A 21,825-nucleotide genomic window follows, 5' to 3' on the forward strand; every position below is an offset into this window, starting at 1 on the left:
ATGGTCTCTGAGGGCCAGGAGCTCCTTGCACCGACTGCACACATACGCCACCCGCCCACAAGACAGGTAATCATACATGCAACAGTTGGTGCAATAAACTGGATAGCCCCCACTCTGCTGCTGGGCTTCTGCCTGCATTGTATCCGAGTTAGTGAAAGGGTGGTTTACAGAAGGGAGTTTTGGAATGTGGTTTGGTTTATAGGTTTTAGGGGGGGGCCACGGGGATGGGGTTACGGCTGGCGAGGGACTCCCACTCCCTTCCCACTCCCCTTCTAAACTCCCTTGCGAAACTCCCTGTTAGCAGCCCCTGTTCGCTTGTGCGCGGCTTTATAAAGCCCTGGCCTGAGTGAATGCCCCGCCCACTGATTAAGGCTCAGCCAATTACCAGAGGCTTCGAGCTTTCAAACCTGCCTCCAACTGCCAGCCAGAGCACACGGTCCCTCAAACAAACAAACAAACAAACAAACAAACAAACACAAGCTCAGCACACAGCAAGTAACCCCCAAACACAAACAAACACACACTACAGACAGTCACTTACCCCACAGATGCTGTATTAGCTCCTCCTTCACCTGGAGAACTCCCTTGCGAAACTCCCTGTTAGCAGCCCCTGTTCGCCGTTACTGCCTGGTGCAAAGGTTGCGGATCTCTCGAGGCATCTAGATAGACTTATGTGTAGTGCTGGGGAGGAGCCGGTGGTCGTGGTACATGTAGGTACCAATGACATAGGGAAGGGTAGGAGAGATGTCCTGGTTACTGTACCTGTAGAAGAATACGTTTCAGTTAATGTTTACTCACTTCCCTTTTCCCCACTTTGTATACATCTCCCCAAACAAACACCTTCTGTTTGGTTTACATAGGCCTGTCTTCACTCGTATCATTATCCATCATAGGAAGGGGGAGGGAAATTACATGGTAGAGGGTGATGGCCAATCAGATGACAGATGCTAGTCTCACAGTAAAGAACGGAGAGCTCATTGATTGTTAGGGGCTCCCTGCTGCCTTATCCATTCTGGTTCTTGTACCTAACATGGGGGAATTCTGCACCAAAATATTAAATTCTGTGCATATTATTTTAAAATTTTGCAAAATTCTTCGTATTTTATTTGTCAAAATAATACAATATAATCATGCCAGTTTCAATTATTTTGGTAATTTATTTCAAAATATCTGTCAGCAATTATGTCTGTAAAAATTCAGGAAATATTTTTGACAAAGAGATTCCTTATTAGGCATATTAATACAGAACTTTGAGTAATAATTCATTTAAACTACAATATAGAAATGTATTTCCCACACCCCTCAGAAGCAGTGCAAAGGCTTTGGGGAGTCAGGAGTAACGGAGGAGCTGAGAGAGAGGGAAGTAATGGCTGGAAAAGAGCCTGGGTGTGAACTTGGAGGGTTGTTGGGTGTGTGTGGGGAAAAGTATAGAACATTTTTGGGCGGGTGGGGAGGGACTGTTAGAGAGCCTCCCCCATTCAGACCCTGGCTGATCCCTAGCCTTTCTCATTCAGTCAGGGACATCTGCCCCTCACCCCATGTGTCCCTGCACCCCCGCCCCTCTTCCCCCACGTGTCCCTGCACCCCCACTCAGCCACCCTCTCCCCCTGTCCCCATGTGTCCCTGCACCTCCACTCCCGTCTGTCCCCCCACTAGCCCTTCTGAACCCCCATCTGTGACTCCCCAGCAGCCCCATAGGACCCATGCTGTCCGTCCCCCCATATCTCATGCCCCCTGGTGTGGCCCCAAGGGCAGAGCACTGTACGGAATGTAATGTCTTCTCTTCCCTATTCTCAGCTGGGGCTGCTAATGCCCGGGAGTGGCTACTCGCTGTTCTGGCACCACAGAGGCCTCCGGTGGGCAAAAGGCATAATTGCAGCATTTCGGGGCAGAATGTATTTTCTGCTATGAAAAAATAAATCTGTGCAGCACATGAATTCTGCACATGTGGAGTGGCACAGAATTCCCCCAGGAGTATACAGGTAAATGTATACATGTGGGAACAAAGAATATAGGCCATCCTTACAGGATGGGGGACTCTATCCTAAGAAGCAGCGACTCTGAAAAAGATTTGGGGGCACCTGAATATGAGTTCCTGGTGTTATGCCATGGCCAAAAGAGTGAATGCGATCCTGGGATGCAAAAAGAGGAAGTTACTCACCTTGTGCAGTAATGAAGGTTCTTTGCGAGGTGTGTCCGTCCTTATGGGTGCTCCATTGTAGGTGCATTTGCGTCCTTGTGCTGCTGATTGGAGAACTTTGGTAACAGTGTCCACTCAGCCTGCACATGTGCTGTCTCCCTTCATGCCCTGCCATGAGGATAACCTCCGTGCGTGGGTGATGGGGTGGGATTGAATGACGGGGTTGGGTTCAGTGATGGGTGACGTTTGGTGATGGAGGCGTGGGGATGGGTGAGAATGTGGGGTTGGGTGATGGGGTCAGGGTCAGTGACGGTTTGAAGGTTGGATGATGGGGTAGGCTTTGGTGATGGGTTATGAATGAGCTCAGGCTGGCCTCATCCCTTGCCTGGTGCCTACAGCCAGGAAAGGGTAAAGACCCCTCATCACACCCAGAACATGATCCTTTTTCAGGGTCAGATTCAGGCTTCCCCCATGAATCAAGCCACTCAGGGCCTGTTCCACAAGCTCCTGCAGAGCCGAGCCCTCCTGTATCCCTGCACCAGGGCCATTAGAGATGGAGGAGCACTGGCAGGGACCAGCCGGCCCATCTGCATCTAGGGCCAGGGTAGCCGTGCCCCCTACAGCAGAGTCCCAGGGCTGTGCCAGCTGAGGGTTCAGTGGCCCAGTGCTGAGGCTCTCAACCCTTCTCTTCAGAGGGTCGCTCAGGGAAGAACCCCCAGCCCAGGCAGGAGTGAGGGATCAGCCCAGCATCAATGTGGTGTTTAGATGCTGCTTGTAATTATTAGAACTGGGAGCACTGGCTGTTGGGAGTCTGAAAGGACAGGAAACAGGAAGGAGAGGGGAGGAGTTGAGGAGGCTAAGTGAGAGTTACAGAGGGTGCAGCAGCAGCTTGGTAAAGAGGTTTGCAGTGTAAAAATAAAGTCCTGTTGAAGTTTGTTAGTACCTTGCCTGGCTGATACAACATTTTGGTGATGAGGGTGGGATCTTCTGCCTCTGAACCCACCTGCACCCTTTCTGCAAAGCCCAGGTGAGCCTCCAATTGCTTTTACTGTCTGGATCCATATGTTTGAGACTTATCTGCTTGCAATCAGTGCTACAGAGATTTCTGAAGTAAGAAAGCGTGCTCTGCTCATCCACTGCCTTGGACCAGAAGGGCAGCGTATATTTTACACTTTTCCCCTTGCAGATGATAAATATGAGACTGCACTCACTGCATTAAAGAACTTTTTTGTGCCAAAAGTGAATGTAGTAGCTAATCGCTACAGATTTTGCCAGCATGAGCAGAAACCAGGGGAGACTATAATGCAGTATATTGCTTCCCTGAGGAGTCTGATTGTAACTTGTGACTTTGGGAATATGGCAGATGAGATGATTAGAGACCAGCTCATTGAGAAAACAACCATGCTTCGTGTAAGAGAATGCTTACTTCTAGAACCACAACTTACACTAGAAAAAGCAATAACCATTGCTACTCAGATTGAGTCAGCTACAGCTGAAGCCAAAATAATGAGCAAAGATACAGGAAGCCCAGTCCAGACTGTGACTCCTTTGCAGAAAAGTTCACTATCGCTGCAGACAAACAATTGCAAGAGGGAAAACTAATGAAAAGCCACTGAATCAGCAAATGCAAAATACAGTAAAAGCATGCTTTCGCTGTGGATCCCCACAACATCTTGCAAGCTACATAGGATGTCCAGCAAAAGTAGCTCAGTGCAATCATTGCAAAAAGATTGGGCATTTTGCTAAAGTATGTCGCAGTAGCCAGTTCAATCAACAGGTGCATGCAGTTACAATACCAGATGTTACTGTGCTGAGTGTGGACAAAACCACTACTGCACATATTCCAGAACAGATAAAGTGCACTGTAAACATTTCCGCCATACCCTCAGGCAAATCACACTCTATTCAGCTAATGTTGGACACTGGCTCAGAAGTATCTATACTACCTGATTCCATCTATTTGCATTACTTTAAAGATGTGCCTCTTACTGAACCCAAACTTCAGTTGGTTTGCTATTTGAAAAACCATATTCCAGTACATGGCTGCCTGCCAGCAATAGTTACTTTTGGTGATTGCTGTGTAACTGCAGAGTTCTACATTGTCCACAAAGGTACTCCTATCCTTGGCAGAGATTTATTGGCTACTTTAAATCTCAGGGTAGTTAATGGATGAATTGATCCTCCTCAGCAAAGCACTCTTGTGGTACACACACCAGTTTCAGCTGTGACCCAATACCAGGTTGAGGAGAAACTCGGCTGTGCTTATGGGTTTTTGCATAAAGTTAAAATGCGGAATAATGTGATGCCTGTACAATAGAAATTACGGCCAGGGATGGACTCTCAAACTGAAGCACTCATAAAATCCTGTGTCACTTGCCAAATGCATGATAAGACAGCAGTGACATGTACCCCTCCATTACAGCCTGTTCCTCTTCCGAATCTGCATGGGAAAAAGTGGCAATTGACATTGTAGGACCCTTTGATACTGCTCCAATTGACTGTCGCTATGCCATCACTTTAATAGACTATTTCAGTAAATGGCCTGAGGTAGCGTTACATCACAAATCTCTTCTGCTACAGTAATTAAATTCCTCTCTTCAGTTTTTAGCAGGGAAGGTAACCCCAAAGAACTGGTTTCAGATAATGGTAGTCAATTTACTTCCCTGGGGTTTGAAACTTTTCTAGCAGAGAGGAACATTTTACACAGAAGGTCATCCCTATATTACCCTCAAGCCAATGGGGAAATCGAACGGTTTAACAGAAGTTTGAAAGAGAGTTTGCAAACAGCTAAACTGGAAGGGCAATTGTGGATACCCTTCACTACTGATTTCTTGCAAGCATACCGGGCTACACGACATGCCACAATGCAAAGATCACCCGCAGAGTTACTGCATGGAAAACAGCTGAATACTAAACTGAACATTGCTGGATTGTTAAAGGCACGACCTGATGCCCCAAACGAGGATGATGTGAGAAAAACAGTTGAACAGAACCAAGCACAGTATAAGGCTTTCACAGACAAGCGGTGGGGTGCCAAGGAACCAAAGTTTGAGTGTGGTTCCTTCGTTAGAATACGAAAACCTGGAATCTTACGCAAAGGGGACCATAAATTCACAGCTGCTCTTAAAATCATAGAGAAGAAGGGACCTCACACCTATCGACTTTCTGATGGGCGGGTATGGAATGCCTCTTATCTTGCACCTGCCTATGCACCAAAAGGAGATTATGCCAACACCCAGTCTGCATTGGATGACTTCACTGTAGAACCAACACAACAAGACATTGCACTGGAACCGGGGCTTGAGAGACGGCCTGTCAGACCCAGACGACCACCTGCCTGGACTAGAGACTATGTTATGTAGCTTCTACAGTGTTTTCAGTGTAATATTTCTGCCAACAGTATAGTGTCTTGTTTCATATTTGTTCCTGTGGTTAGAACAACAAAGTTCATTTGAATTGGGAAAGTTTCTTAAGAGAGGAGGGAATGTGGTGTTTAGATGCTGCTTGTAATTATTAGAACTGGGAGCACTGGCTGTTGGGAGTCTGAAAGGACAGGAAACAGGAAGGAGGGGGAGGAGTTGAGGAGGCTGAGTGAGAGTTACAGAGGGTGCAGAAGCAGCTTGGTAAAGAGGTTTCCACTGTAAAAATAAAGTCCTGTTGAAGTTTGTTAGTACTTTGCCTGGCTGATACAACAATCTTATCCCCAGTTGCCTTCCCTTCCCCTCCTCCAGGGTGATACCGCTGCCCCCAGTGGAGACACTGAGGATTGTCTTATAAACCATCACAGACTTCCACTCCCAGTTCCTGCAGCGATATTCCTGAAGAGTGTGTGGATGTGTTTTTGCCCAGTGAATAAATGGAGTTAATCACATTACAAGATCAAGCAGCAGAAGCCTCTGCAGATATGGGGTGGAGATGAAAGATAATCTAGGCATGGCACAACTCCTAAACAAATACTGTGCCTGAGTTTTTAATAATGGTAATGAAGAGCTTACAGGTAGGGGCTGGGCGGCTAAAGGGAATAAGGATACGGAAGTTGAAATGACCAGTTCTGAGATGGAATTAAAACTCAAACAGTTTAATGGGACTAAATTGGGGACCTGCATAATCTCCATCCAAGAATATTAAAGGACCTGGCACATGAAATTGCAAGCCCAATAGCAAGGATTTTTAATGAATCTGCAAACTCAGTGGTTTTATCCTACGACTGGAGAATTGCTAATATAGTACCTAGTTTTAAGAAAGGGAAGAAAAATTATCCAGGAAACTACAGGCCTGTTAGTTTGACCTCAATAGTATGCAAGGTCTTGGAACAAATTTTGAAAGAGAAAGTAGTTAAGGACATAGAAGTAAATGGTAAATACAACATGTTTTTACAAAAGGTAGATCATGCCAGACCAACCTGATCTCTTTCTTTGAGAAGATAATTGATTTTTTAGACAAAGGAAATGCAGTAGATCTAATCTACCTGGATTTCCATAAGGCATTTGATACAGTTCCACACTGGAAATTATTAGTTACATTGGAGAAGATGGGGATTAATTTGAGAACTGAAAGGTGGATAAAGGGGAGACTACCATGGGTCATACTGATAGGTGATCTGTCAGGCTGGAGGGAGACAACAACTGGAGTTCTTCAGAGATCGGTCTTAGGACCAATCATATTTCACATCTTTATTAATGACCTTGGCACAAAAAGTGGGAGTTTGCTAATAAAATTTGCGGATGACACAAAGTTGGGAGGTATTGCCAATATGGAGGAGGACCAGAATATCATGTAAGAAGGTCTGAATGAACTAAAAAACTGGAGTAATAGCAATAGGATGAAATTTAATAGTGCAACATGCAAGGTCAGGCACTTAGGACTAACAAGAATTTTTGCTATAAGCTTATCAGTTGGAATTGACAGAGAAGGAGAAAGACCTGGGTGTATTGGCTGATTACAGGATGACTATGAACCACCAATGTGAGGCGACCATGAAAAAGGCTAATGCAGTTCTAGGATGTATCAGGCGAGGTGTTTCCAGTAGAGACAGGGAAGTGTTAGTGTCTTATACAAGGCACTGGTGAGACCTCACCTGAAACACTGTGTGCAGCTCTGGTCTCCCACATTTAAGAAGGATGAATTCAAACTGGAACAGGTGCAGAAAAGGGCTACTAGGCTGGGGGGAGGAGGGATAGCTCAGTGGTTTGAGCATTAGCCCGCTAAACCCAGCGTTGTGAGTTCAATCCTTGAGGGGGTCATTTAGGGATCTGGGGCAAAAATCTGTTTGGGGGTTGTTCCCACTTTAAGCAGGGGGTTGGACTAGATACCTCCTGAGGTCCCTTCCAACTCTGATATTCTATGATCTGAGGAATGGCAAACCTACCTTAGGAGGGGAGACTCCAAGAACTTGGCTTGTTTAGCCTAACCAAAAGAAGGCTGAGGGGAGATCTGATTGCTCTCTGTAAATACATTAGACAGATAAATACAGGGAGAAAGAGGAGTTAATTAAGTTAAGTACTAATGTTGACACAAGAACAAATGGATATTGTGACAGGGCAAGGCCAGATGGCTATAGAAAAGTACTGGGAGATAGATATATTAGCCCCAGGTTAACAAATCCCTGGTACCAGGATAAGTAAATGGCAGCTGCTCCAGGTCAATTAAGACACCTGGGGCCAATTAAGAGCTTTCCAGAAGGCAGGGAGAATGCTAGGTTGATTGGGACACTTGAAGCCAATCAGGGGCTGGCCAAAACTAGTTAAAAGCCTCCCAGTTACTCAGGTGGGTGTGGGTGTCAGGAGCTGTAGGAGGAAGCTGTGCTGTTGGATTAACTGAGTAGTACAAACCAAAACAGGCAGAAGAAAGGAGGCCCTGAAGTAAGGGTGAAGTGGAGCTTGAGGAAGTGGGGGCTGCTGTGGGGAAATAGCCCAGGGAATTGTATGTATCCTGTTCCTAAAGGTCAGCTACTAGAGCTGATACTATTAGGGTCCCTGGGCTGGAGCCTGGAGTAGAGGGTGGGCCTGGGCTCCCCTCCTTTTCCCCCCTGATTAATCACTAAGACTGGGAGACAACAGAGACTGTGTGAGGGAGGATAGCTTCTCCTCACCTCCCTCACATGATGGCTTATGATGAAAATGGCTCAGTAGACTGTGACCCTTGTCTCTAGAGAGAGAAGGGTTAAGGGGAGGGTCACAGTGAGCCTCTGAGGCTAGCGAAATCCGTCAGGAAATGCAGGACCCACTGAGACAAGAACAGAGCTTTGTCGCAATATAAACTGGCCATCAAGTGATTATTCCCCTCTATTTGGCACTGGTGAGGCCATGTCTGGAGTACTGTGTCTAGTTTTGGGGCCCACACTACAGAAGGGATGTGGACAAATTGCAGAGAGTCCAGTGGAGGGCAAGAAAAATGATTAGGGGGCTGGAGCACATGACTTATGAGGAGAGGCTGAGGGAACTGGGGTTATTTAGTCTGCAGAAGAGAAGAGGGAGGAGGGATTTGATGGCTGCTTTCAACTACCTGAGGGGGGGTTCCAAAGAGGATGGATCTAGACTGTTCTCAGTGGTGGCAGATGACAGAACAAGGAGCAATGGTCTCAAGTTGCAGTGGGGGAGGTCTAGGTTGGATATTAGGAAACACTGTTTCACTAGGAGGGTGGTGAAGCACTGGAATGGGTTACCTACGGAGGTGGTGGAATCTCCATCCTTAGAGGTTTTTAAGGTCAGGCTTGACAAAGCTCTGGCTGGGATGATTTAGTTGGGGATTGGTCCTGCTTTGAGCAGGGGGTTGGACTAGATACCTCCTGAGGTCCCTTTCAACCCTGATATTCTATGATTCTATCAACAAGTTTAGGGTTGAAATTAGGTGAAGGTTTCTAACCATCAGAGCAGTGAAGTTCTGGAACAGCCTTCCAAGGGGAGCAGTGGGAATAAAAACCTAACTGGCTTCAAGAATGAGCTGGATAAGTTTATGGAGGGGATGGTATGATGGGATTGCCTACAATGACATGTAGCCAATCTGCGACTGCTAACAGCAAATATGTTCAATGACCGGTGATGGGACGCTAGCTGGGGTGGGCTCTGAGTTACTACAGAGAATTCTTCCCCGGGTGTCTGGCTGGTGGGTCTTGCCCACATACTCAGGGTCTAACTGATGGCCACATTTGGAGTCGGGAAGGATTTTTCCCCGGGTCAGATTGGCAGAGACCCTGAGGATTTTTCACCTTTTTCTGCAGCATGGGGCACAGGTCACTTGTAGGTGTAACTAGTGTAAACGGTGGATTCTCTGTAACGTGTGATGTAAGGACGTCAGTAACTCAGCCAGAGGTTAGGGGTTTGTTCCAGGAGTGGGTGGGTGAGGTTCTGTGGCCTGCGTTATGCAGATGGTCAGACTAGATCAGTGGTCCCCAACCTTTGCCGTGTGGCGGGCGCTGGACGACTAGCCGCTGTGGACTGTGGCCGCCGGACAAGCAGCCGCCGAAATGCCGCCGAGAAGTGGCAACACCAAGAAGGCTCGCTGCCGAAATACTGCTGAAAATCAGCGGCATTTCGGTGGCGACGCCTCTTGATGACGCTGCTTCTCGGCCGCATTTCGGCGGCTGCTTGTCCGGCAGCCAGTAGGTGGGCAGACATAGATGCCCCGGCGGGTGCCATGGTGGGCACCGCGTTGGGGACTACTGGACTAGATGCTCATGCTGGTCCCTTCTGACCTTAAAGCCTATGAGTCTATAGAAAGTCAATGTCTCCTTTGGCCATTTGCCCACGGCAGAGTCACAGTACAAAGTGCCCTGAATGTCTGTGTCTGCTCAGCAAACACGGCTCTCTGGGATAGCAGGAGGCTGGGGGCAGGACTGAGGGGCATCGGCCGAGCTGTGGGGGGGACGCCAGGATGATGACAGCAGACGTACATCAAACTGTTACTACAGGAACTTGGCCGTACTCCTCCACACATTAATAGTCACCTCGTGGCCCAGGCTCGGGGCTGGGCACCGCTTTGTTGCCGCTGCCTGGCTCACGGTCACTGTGCACAATATAGGGGTGAAATTCAGAGCGGCTGCAATCCCAGTGCCACCAATGGAGTTGTGCCCAATTGCACCCGCCTGGAATCTGGCCCCATATCAGCTGTCAGCTCTGCTCTTCCAACCTCCTGGGGCTCCTCAGGGTCAGAGGCATCCCAGAAGGGCCCAAGCAGCTGCAGAGTTCGTGGATGGACAGGCCAAAGCCAGCCCCGCTCTGCTGATGGCCCAGGGCTAGCAGTGACAGCAGGGCAGCTGGAGGGAGGGCTGTGAAGGAGCGTTGGGTTGAAGGGGGAAGGGAGAACAGGCGCCTCAGCCCCAGGTTGGGAGAAGGGACAGGGGAGCCAGAGAGCGGGTTGTACTCAGAGGGGGGAGCAGGCTGGGGAATGGGCAGTGGGCATTGGGAAGGGCTGGAAGCAGCAGCAGCGGAACTGGATTAACCCAAATCCCATCTGGGGTTTGGAGCCAAGGCCCATATGGGATCAGAACCACGTTGCCTGAAGGGGCAGGGAAGCCTAGGGGAGGGGACACATGGCCATAACAGTGCAGGATGGAGACAAACGACAGGAGAGACGCAGGAAGGGACCAGTGGAGTTTATTAGGGGACAGTGGCTCATTCCTGCACCAACCTCCCCGCTCCCACCCCCAGTGCAGGGCGAGGTGCTTCCCCGCACCATGGACTGTGTCACTCCCGCTTAGTTGCACTCATCCGTCACCTGGATGCCGTAGACCTCGACCTCACACAGGGTGAGAATCGCCACCCTGTCTGGGATGATGATGCTGATGTAGCGGCCCGCCAGCCCATTGCAGCAGATGGTGCTGACGGATCCTTCTGTGCTGTTGGTGATGGTCCCGCAGCTGGAAAGAGCAGAAGACAAGAGCGAGAGGCTGAGATTAGGGGGCACAGGCGAGTTGGCAGCAGGACTGATGACCCTTTAACTCTGAGCCTGCAGAGGCCAAAGCACAGAGTGAATGACAGACTGTAAGAGACGGGGGCGGGGTGTCCCTGTTCCCATCACAACCCAATTCAGACGAGAAATAAGGTTCACATTTCATCAGTCAGCATCATTAACCGAGGGAGCAGATAACCGAGGACACGGTGGATTCTCCTTCCCTTGGAGTCTTGAAATCAAGACCGGACGTCTGTCTAATAGATACACTGCAGCTCACACTGAAATTATGGGCTCAGCATAGAATCACTCTGTGAAGTTTTCTGACCAGTGCGATACTGGAGGTCAGACTAAGTGACCAGAAATGTCCCTTCAGGTCTTAGAAATCTATGGGTTCCAGGAAAATCAATTCCTGTTGCCTTGGATGAGGTGATTCTAGGCACAGAGCAGCTGTGAGGGCAGGGAGAGAACACGCAGGGGCCTGGAGAGAGATCGGCTCTACCCTGGATTGCCCTGCAGGGGTCGCGGTGCTCAGTGATGTGGTTCTCTTCCATCCAGGAGCTGAGAACACCGCCAGCACTGCGCTCCCAGCCCCAGATAGCTCGAAGGGGAAGAGACCTCGCCCTGGCCCCGGTGGCAATGAGACCCATCCCCTGTGTCTGAGCTGGGAGGAGTTGTCTCACACCAGAGGATGGGGAAGCAACTCACATGGGGTCGTGCTTGCCGTGGCCATCCTTGGAGTCTCCCACGTGGATCTGGGCCCCCTCGAGTCTCTCTCCACAGCAGTCCTCCCTGTTCTTCACAATCACCGTGGAGACATAATGCCGACTTTCCAAGTCCACCCTCCACCACGGCTCTCTCTCATCCTTGGTGTGGGTGCAGGAGTAATGAGTCAAAGTCCCATCGCATTTTCCATCCACGGCCTTTTCAGCCCCGACTTTTACAGACCCGAATTCCTCGTTTGTGGAGGACTGAGTGGCCGGGTGCCCCTGCGCCACGTTCCGAGCTGGAATGGGAAGAGGGGAAGTGGGACGTGCCCATCGCTAGGGGACAGGGGCGCCGGAAGAAGGTGAGGGCAGGGGAACATGGCCCTCCCATTTTTTACTGGCTGTAAGGACAAGCAACAGGGGGAGAGGGCAGAGCCTTGGGGGGAAAGAGGCGGTGCAGGAGCGGAGACCTGGGGGAAGGGGTGGCATGAGGGTGGGATCTCGGTTCAGGCGCTGGTGCCCCCCCCCCACACTCATGGTTGGGAAGTTTCCACCACCTCTGCTAGGGGGGCTCTAGACACCCTTTATCCCACGCGGAGCCAGAGCCGCTTCCCCGCAGTGACACACAAACCAGCCACTGCATGAGAGCCAGGTTCAGAGTGGGAGCCATGGCCCCAGGGGACGGGAGTGACAGCAGCAGGTCTGTGCTGGGGTGTCAGCCCAGGCTGAGCCCCTCTCAGCCCCCCCATGTCCCATACCCAGCTGGAGCTGCTCCCCAAGGCAGGGATAAATAAAATAAATAAATGGAGATCTCCTAGAACTGGAAGGGACCCGAAAAGGTCATTGAGTCCAGCCCCCTGTCTTCACTAGCAGGACCAAGTACTGATTTTGCCCCAGATCCCTAACTGGCCCCCTCAAGGATTGAGCTCACAACCCTGAGTTTAGCAGGCCAATGCTCAAACCACTGAGCTATCCCTCCCCCCAAGGATGGGGTAGGATGTTCAGATGGAGCCTCCCCAGTCTGCTCCTGCCAGCTGGAGCCCCTGCCCTGGTCAGCAGTGGGAAGGGAAGAGCCTCCCAGGGTTTCTGCTCTGTCACTAGGCAGAGGTTGGGGCAGAAGGGAATGGGGTGGATCATAACAGGGAACAAGTTTCCATTCACGTTGTGCCAGCTCCTTACCCCCTGGTGGTGGGGTGCAGTCCTGAGCTATGACCTCGACCTCACACAGGGTGAGAATCCCCCTTCTGCCCGGGATGACAATGGTGACGTAGCGGCCCTGCAGCCCCTTGCAGCAGATGGTGCTGACGGATCCCAGACCGGTGTTGGTGATGGTCCCGCAGCTAAAAACAGAGCAGAAGCCAAGAAGACAAAACAAGATAGATGTATCCAAATCGACAGGGGCTGATGAAATATACCCTAGAGTTCTTAAGTGATCTCAGAACTATTAATGATTTGTTCGAGAATTTATGGAGGAAGGGTAAGGTCCCAGAGGAATGAAAAAGGAGAAACATTGAATCTCTCTCTAAAAAGGGGAACAAGGAGGACATCAGGAATTCTAGATCAATCAGCCCAAATTCTCATAAGCAAACTAGGGAAATGTGGTCTAGATGAAATCACTAGAAGGTGGGTGCGCAATTGGTAGGAAAACCATACTCAAAGAGTAGTTATCAATGGTTCACTGTCAAATTGTTTCTAGGGGCTGACTCTAGAGCGGGGCCCCAGGTGAGTGGGCCTTACAGACAGGGCCAGTTTTCCAATTATGCACAGTAGACACATGCCTAGGGGCGCCGGCATTCTAGGGGTGCCCAAGATTGCCAAGTTTGCAATTTTCTACCCAATTGGGCTATTTTTAGCTGTCAGTTGGCAGGTTTTTTTTAGCAGTTGCGAGTTGTGGTATTCTGGGCTATTTTGCTGCCATGCTGACACTGGCCGCACTGCTCAGGAGTTCTCAGGAGGGAGGGAGCCTCTCGAGCTGCCCCATGCTCTGCCGAGATGCCCCACACGCCGCTTGTCTCATGTCGTGCCCTCTCCCCTTAGGTGACATCTGCAGCATGCGCAGAATTCTTGCCCGAGAGAAGTCGAATTGATTTTTTCTGCAGAAAATGTGCTGCAGTTCCACCATTCTCCCTCCAGAGGTCGCTGGGGCTCCAGAGCAGCCTGAGGTGGCGGAGGCTGACTGGTCTGGCGGGTGGCAGCAAACAGCTGGCAGGCGGGTGACGGGGCCATTTTGTCCGCAGGTGACAAGTCACAGCAGCCTTCTTGGAGCCAGGCGAGGAGGCAGAGGGGCCACACAGGGCTGCTGGAGTGTCCCAGGGCCACATGGGCAGGGAGGAGGGGCGCTGAAGATGCTGTGCTAGGCAGGGCCGGCTTTAGGAAGTGCGGGCCCCAATTCGAACATTTTCGGCGGGGCCCCGGCAGGGATGACTTAAAAAAAAAAAGTAAAAAAAAGCCTTTCATTTCTTAGCAACCGATTCCCTATAAAAAGTTCTGATTTAAGAGATGTGCCACAGTATGTATTTTTTGTACCAATGGGGTTACCATACGTCCGTATTTTCCAGACGGCGATTTAAGAACCAAAAAGCCTGACATGTCTGGGAAAATAAGGATGTATGTTAACCCTACCTAAAGTTCTTTTCTAAAAAGATGGGCCTGAACTAGAAATGAGCTCCGTTTCACATGTGTGGGTCCCCACCACTCCCTGGGGGTGTGTTAGGGTGACCAGATGTCCCGATTTTATAGGGACAGTTCCGATTTTGGGGTCTTTTTCTTATATAGGATCCTATTACCCCCACCCCCTGTCCCGATTTTTCACACTTGCTGTCTGGTCACCCTAGGGTGTGCACATGTGTGGGTCCCAGCTGCTCCCTGCCCCCCACATTGAAGCAGGTGTGCAGGGTTACTGCCCTGGGAACTGCAGGGCACCAGTGGACATGGGGCTGGCTGGAGGCAGGGCAGGGGCTGACTGGAGGTAGGGTCTGGCTGCAGGCAGGGCAAGGGGTGCGGGGGTGGCTGGAGACAGGGGCTGGTGCGGGCAGGGCAGGGGGGTGCGGGGCTGGTGCGGGCAGAGGGTGCGGGTACAGCCCACGCTGTATGGTAAGTGCCCCCTCCTCCTCCTCCCTCCCTCCCCGGGGTAGCAGCAGCAGCCCGGGGCTCGGGGGCTATTTAAAGGGCCCGGAGCTCCTCTGCTTCCACTGCCCCGGCCCTTTAAATAGCCGCGGGAGCCCTGGGGAAGCGGTGGGGCTCCAGCAGCTATTTAAAGGACCAGGGCGGTAGAAGCAACGGGAGCCCCGGACTTTTTAAATAGCCCCCAGAGCCTCGCAGCCTTACCCCAGGGCTCCAGCAGTGGGGCTATGGTGACAATTTAAAGGGCCTGGGGCTTCAGCCCCTGCTGGGAGCCCCAGGCCCTTTAAATTGCCCCCTGGGGAAGCCGGGCCGCCTGGGTACAGCACACCGGCTCTTGCTGGTACGCCGTACCGGGGCTTGGGTGCGGGGCCCTCTTAGGGGTGGGGCCCGATTCAGGGGAATTGGTTGAATTGGCCTAAAGCCGGCCCTGGTGCTAGGGGCGCGTAAGGTGTACATCAGGCCTGCACAACTTGTAAAGCAGCGAGGGCCATATTACTCCAAAGAAAACAGCTGAGGGCGGAAACCCCCCAAGCGCCGCCAACCCCCCCCCAGCGCCAGCCAGCCCCCCCCGAAACACAACCCCCCCCCAGCGCCGCCCACCCGCCCGCCCCATGGAAACCACCCCCCCAGCGCCACCGAAACACCCTCCCCCCCAGCGCCACCTGCCCCGTGGACACAAACATTCCTTCCCCAGCGCCGCCCCACCGAAACAGCGTATTGAACCTCGGTAATTTGTTATAGCGGGCCCCTAAGGTAGTATAATTAAGGTAAAAGAAAAATGTCTTTTTGCTAGAAGTAGAATAAGATCTTCCCCCCACTTTGTGATCAATTGCCCTGTTGAATGAATGAGGTGTGAATGAGGAAGGCGTGGAAGGCAGCACCTAGAATAGAATAGAATATCAGGGTTGGAAGGGACCTCAGGAGGTCATCTAGTCCAACCCCCTGCTCAAAGCAGGACCAATCCCCAACTAAATCATCCCAGCCAGGGCTTTGTCAAGCCGGGCCTTAAAAACCTCTAAGGAAGGAGATTCCACCACCTCCCTAGGGAACCCATTCCAGTGCTTCACCACCCTCCTAGTGAAATAGTGTTTCCTAATATCCAACCTAGTCCTCCCCCACTGCAACTTGAGACCATTGCTCCTTGTTCTGTCATCTGCCACCACTGAGAACAGCCGAGCTCCATCCTCTTTGGAACCCCCTTCAGGTAGTTGAAAGCAGCTATCAAATCCCCCCTCACTCTTCTCTTCTGCAGACTAAACAATCCCAGTTCCCTCAGCCTCTCCTCATAAGTCATGTGCTCCAGACCCCTAATCATTTTTGTTGCCCTCCGCTGGACTCTTTCCAATATTTCCACATCCTTCTTGTAGTGTGGAGCCCAAAACTGGACACAGTACTCCAGACGAGGCCTCACCAATGTCGAATAAAGGGGAACGATCACGTCCCTCGATCTGCTGGCAATGCCCCTACTTATACAGCCCAAAATGCCGTTAGCCTTCTTGGCAACAAGAGCACACTGTTGACTCATATCCAGCTTCTCGTCCACTGTGACCCCTAGGTCCTTTTCTGCAGAACTGCTACCTAGCCATTCGGTCCCTAGTCTGTAGCAGTGCATGGGATTCTTCCGTCCTAAGTGCAGGACTCTGCACTTGTCCTTGTTGAACCTCATCAGGTTTTTTTTGGCCCAATCGTCTAATTTGTCTAGGTCCCTCTCTATCCGATCCCTACCCTCTAGTGTATCTACCACGCCTCCCAGTTTAGTGGCATCTGCAAACTTGCTGAGAGTGCAGTCCACACCATCCTCCAGATCATTAATAAAGATATTAAACAAAACCGGCCCCAGGACCGACCCTTGGGGCACTCCGCTTGAAACTGGCTGCCAACTAGACATGGAGCCATTGATCACTACCCGTTGAGCCCGACAATCTAGCCAGCTTTCTATCCACCTTACAGTCCATTCATCCAGCCCATACTACTTTAACTTGCTGGCAAGAATACTGTGGGAGACCGTATCAAAAGCTTTGCTAAAGTCAAGGAATAACACATCCACTGCTTTCCCCTCATCCACAGAGCCAGTTATCTCATCATAGAAGGCAATTAGGTTAGTCAGGCACAACTTCCCCTTGGTGAATCCATGCTGACTGTTCCTGATCACTTTCCTCTCCTCTAAATGTTTCATAATTGATTCCTTGAGGACCTGCTCCATGATTTTTCCAGGGACTGAGGTGAGGCTGACTGGCCTGTAGTTCCCCGGATCCTCCTTCTTCCCTTTTTTAAAGATGGGCACTACATTAGCCTTTTTCCAGTCATCCGGGACCTCCCCCGATCGCCATGAGTTTTCAAAAATAATGGCTAATGGCTCTGCAATCTCATCCGCCAACTCCTTTAGCACCCTCGGATGCAGCGCATCCGGCCCCATGGACTTGTGCACGTCCAGTTTTTCTAAATAGTCCCAAACCACTTCTTTCTCCACAGATGGCTGGTCACCTTCTCCCCATACTGTGCTGCCCAGTGCAGCAGTCTGGGAGCTGACCTTGTTCGTGCTGCAACCCTTGGAGAGGGCAGGGCTGGCTCTAGGATTTTTGCCGCCCCAAGCAAAAAAAATGTTGGCCGCTCCCCCTTTTTTTTCATGCCCCTCTGCCCCCGGCCCTGCCCCAACTCCACCCCTTCCCCAAATCTCCAGCACCGCCTCCTCCCCCGGCATGCTGCATTCCCCCCCCCCATTGCTTCCTGCAGGCCCCCCACGACCTCCTGCCCTAGCTCACCTCCGCTCCACCTGCTTCCCCGGGCGTGCCGCCGCTCCGCTTCTCCCCCCTCCCTCTCAGGCAAGGGAGGGCAGAGAAGCGGAGCAGCAGGGCGTTCAGGGGAGCAGACGGAGCAGAGGTGAGCTAGGGTGGGGGGGCACAGGAAGTAACAGGGGGGTAGAGGAACCGCTCCCCGCTCCAGCTCACCTCCGCTCCACCACCACCGCCTCCCCCGAGCGCCCGCCGCTCGGCTTCTCCTCCCTCCCAGCCTTGCTGCGCGAAATAGCGGTTTCGCGCGTGGCAAGCCTGGGAGGGAGGGGGGAGAAGCAGAGCGGCGGCGGCGCACTCAGGGGAGCAGGCAGAGGCGGAGTGGAGGCGAGCTGGGGTGGCAAACTGGGGCGGCGAGGGCACTTCTCCCCCATGCCCCAGAGTCGGCGCCTACGATGGCCGGCACCAGAATGCCGCCTCTAGAAATGTGCCACCCCAAGCACCTGCTTGTTTTGCTGGTGCCTGGAGCCGGCCCTGTGAGAGGGGATGGGAGCCAAACCAGATCAGTAGAACAGGTCAGCCACCAATTTGCCGCTCGCCTCCTCAGCCCCCCTCCCCCGGCTCCCCTCCTCACCCCCCGCCACTGCCCGCTCGCTCGCCTCCTCAGCCCCCCACCCCTCCGGCTCGCCGGCTCACCTGCCCCCCCGCCACTGCCCGCCCGCTCGCCTCCTCAGCCCCCCATCCCCCTCGGCTCGCCTACTTACCCCCCGCCACTGCCCGCCCACTCACCTCCTCAGCCCCCCCTCCACCCCTCCCAGCTCGCCTCCTCAGCCCCCGCCACTGCCTGCCCGCTCGCCTACTCAGCCCCCCACCCCTCCAGCTCGCCGGCTCACCTGCCCCCCCGCCACTGCCCGCCCGCTCACCTCCTCAGCCCCCCATCCCCCTCGGCTCGCCTACTTACCCCCTGCCACTGCCCGCCCACTCACCTCCTCAGCCCCCCCCTCCACCCCTCCCAGCTCGCCTCCTCAGCCCCCGCCACTGCCTGCCCGCTCGCCTACTCAGCCCCCCACCCCTCCAGCTCGCCGGCTCACCTGCCCCCCCGCCACTGCCCGCCCGCTCACCTCCTCAGCCCCCCATCCCCCTCGGCTCGCCTACTTACCCCCCGCCACTGCCCGCCCACTCACCTCCTCAGCCCCCCCCTCCACCCCTCCCAGCTCGCCTACTCACTCCCCGCCACTGCCTGCCCGCTCGCCTACTCAGCCCCTCTCCCTCACCCCCACTTGCCTACTCACCCCCCCGCGGGCCGCACAGTGAACCCACCTACTCAACTCCTGCGGGCCGCACAGTGAGCATGTTGTGCAGGCCTGGGGTACATCTTGCCCTGCTTACAGGTAAGGAGCCTGGATGAAGGAGACGGATGGAGCCAAGCGGGGCAGACAGATGAAGGTTAACTCCTCTCCTCCCTCGTTTAGGATTAGTGGGGATGAACGCTGGCTTGTATACCGTGTTTTGGCCTTTGGTTAAATAAATTAGACCCCTGATGGGGCACTAATGTTCACTACATCCAACCCTCATTGAATTCCCTGAAAGCCCACAAGGGGAAACAGAGGGAAGGACACAACCACAGTTCCGCACTCGGACGGTCAGTGGCGCTCCAGGGCACGTGACCAGCAGACCAGGTTGTTACAAAGAGATCGGTGATCAATTGCTCTCCATGTGCACCAACAGTAGGACAGGAAGTAATCTCCTTAGTTTGGAGCAAGGAAGACTTAGATTAAATAATAGGAAAACATTTCTGGCTCTAGGGATAGTTCAGTATTGGGATAGGTCACTGAGGGAGGGTGTGGGATCCCTGTCACTGGAGGGGATTAAGAAGAGGTTAGACTAACCCCTGCCAGGCATGCTCTAGGTCGGGGGAGTCAATAGGTGGACCTCAGGCCAAATCTGGACCACCAGACACTTTTGATCACATCCCAGAAATCTTTTTATTGCCTTATTATCATCATTTGTTTATTATTTTCTCTGGAGTCTGTACCTTGACTATACCTTGACCGGGAACTTTGGACCTTGACAAAAAATAATTGACTCCCCCTGGTCTAGGTGTATTTGGCCCTGCCTCAGCATTGGGGGATTCACTAGCTGTCCCCTTGAGATCCCTTCCTGCCCTACATCTCTGTGTATCTATATGGAGTGAAGGGAACACTGTAAGAGATGCTGCCTGCTCTAGACCCAATCACAACTCAATTCAGACAAGAAATAAGGTACACATTTTTATCAGCCCTGGCCATTTACCACTGAAGCAAATTACTGAGGGACTTGATGGATTCTCCTTCCCTTGCAGTCTTTAATCAACATTGGATGTCTGTCTAAAAGATACACTGCACCTCACAGAGAAATTGTGGGCTCAGTGCAGAATCACTGCGTGAGGTTTTCTGGCCCGTGAGATACAGGAGGTCAGACTGGATGATTGGAAAGGTCCTTTCAGCCCTTAGAAATCGATGGATTTCAGAAAAATCTGTTCCTGTTGCCTTGGATGTGATGATCCTACTTGGGCAGGAGCTGCGAGGGCAGAGAGAGAACACACAGGGGCCTGGAGAGAGATCGGCTTTACCCTGGATTGCCCTGCAGGGGTCGCTGTGCTCAGTGACATGCGGTTCCCGTCCATCCAGGAGCTGAGCGCACTGCCCGCACTGCGCCCCCAGCCCCAGGGAGCTCGGAGGGGAAGAGACCAAGCGCTGGTCCCAGCGGGCAACGATACCCCTGTGTCTGATCTGGGAGGAGTCGTCTCACTCCAAGGGATGGGGAAGCAACTCACATGGGGTTGTGCTTGCCATGGTCGTCCAGGGAGTCTCCCACACGGATCTGGGCCCCCTCGAGTCTCTGCCCACAGCAGTCCTCTCTGTTCTTCACTATCACCGTGGAGACAGACTGACGACTGCCCAAGTCCACCCTCCACCACGGCTCGTGGTCGCACTGGGTATGGGTGCAGGAGTGATCGTTTAAAATCCCACTGTGTTTTCCATCCACGGCTTTTCCAGGCTCGTATTGATCGTTTGTGGACGACTGAATGGCCAGGCGTCCCAGCGCCAAGTTCTGACCTGGAATCAAAGGGCGGGAAGAGGGGAAGTGGGACGTGCCCATCGCTAGGGTACAGGGGCGCCGGAACAAGGGGGCAGGGGAGCATGGCCCTCCCATTTTTTACTGGCCGTAAGGACAAGCAGAAGGGGGAGGGGGCGGAGTCTAGGTGGGAAAGAGGCGTTGCAGGAGCAGAGACTCGGGGGAGGGGGTGGCATGAGGATGGGGGTCTCAGTTCAGGCGGTGGTGCCCCCCCCCACTGTTAGGAAGCTTCTGCCGCCTCTGCTAGGGGGGCTCTAGACACCCTTTATCCCACGCAGAGCCAGAGCCATGTCCCAGCAGTGACACAAACCAGCCACTGCATGAGAGCCAGGTTCATAGTGGGAGCCATGACCCCAGGGGACAGGAGTGACAGCAGGTCGGTGCTGGGGTCTCACCCAGGCAGAGCCCTTCTCAGTCCCCCCACGTCCCATACCCAGCTGAGCCCCTGCCCAGGTCAGTGGTGGGAAGGGAAGAGTGTCCCAGGGTTTCTGCTGTCTCACTAGGCAGAGGTTGCGGCCGAAGGGAATGGGGTAGAACATAAAAGGGAACAAGTTTCCATTCAAGTTGTGCCAGCTCCTTACCCCCTGCTGGTGGGGTGCATTTCTCAGACACCCCAGTTCCTGCAAGAATCCCAATCGCCATTAGTAGATGCCAAAGAAACTCCATCCTTGCACTGTCGACATAGAAGATCACATGAATGTTTTACTCAGAATAAACTACAGCCATAGTGAGTTTCAGATGAGCAGCTCACACACGACGGATGGTCCTCATTTTACAGAGAGGGAAACTGAGGCACAGAGAGCCAGCAACCTAAGATCCTGAAGCAGGTAAGGGGCAGACCTGTCAATAGAATCAGGGTCCCTTGAAGTCTATTCCCCTCCCCCACCCACTAGACCATCCTACTGTGTTTATGACAGTTTCTTAGATTAGCTTCCACTGGCCTTTTGGGGACAAAACGTGGCTTACCCAGAGAACCTGTCTTGGGGTGGGTAGATCCTTTAAAACAGGTACTTACCCATCTGCCAATCAGGCTTTGTATGCCAATCTAATTATGGGATCGTCAGTGACAGCTCAGCCAAAGATCATTCGAAAGTTAGAGTTGAGAAACTTTATCAAACTA

General features: G+C 52.4%; 1 protein-coding gene across 1 annotated transcript; it reads right to left on the reverse strand.

Moving 5' to 3' along the window:
• Positions 1–10,834: 10,834 nt before the first annotated feature.
• LOC135875191 (uncharacterized) lies at positions 10,835–21,371 on the reverse strand. The gene is made up of 5 exons (XM_065400185.1): positions 21,287–21,371; positions 20,404–20,686; positions 12,916–13,076; positions 11,738–12,035; positions 10,835–10,997 (listed from the first exon to the last, which is right to left on the reverse strand). Exons 1-5 carry the CDS (start codon positions 21,369–21,371, stop codon positions 10,835–10,837), a joined length of 990 nt encoding a protein of 329 aa, XP_065256257.1.
• Between the last annotated feature and the right edge of the window lie 454 nt (positions 21,372–21,825).

Source organism: Emys orbicularis, chromosome 2 (genome assembly GCF_028017835.1).
Source record: "Emys orbicularis isolate rEmyOrb1 chromosome 2, rEmyOrb1.hap1, whole genome shotgun sequence".
Lineage (NCBI taxonomy): Eukaryota > Metazoa > Chordata > Testudines > Emydidae > Emys > Emys orbicularis.

Bases quoted from the DNA above. Each gene is read 5' to 3' on its own strand.
- LOC135875191 (XM_065400185.1), bottom strand. From the start codon at position 21,371: ATGGAGTTTCTTTGGCATCTACTAATGGCGATTGGGATTCTTGCAGGA. The intron at 13,077-20,403 runs GTGAGTTGCTTC...CTCTGTTTTTAG, and splicing joins CATGGCAAGCACAACCCCAT to CTGCGGGACCATCACCAACA. The intron at 12,036-12,915 runs GTAAGGAGCTGG...TTCCCATTCCAG, and splicing joins CTGCACCCCACCACCAGGGG to CTCGGAACGTGGCGCAGGGG.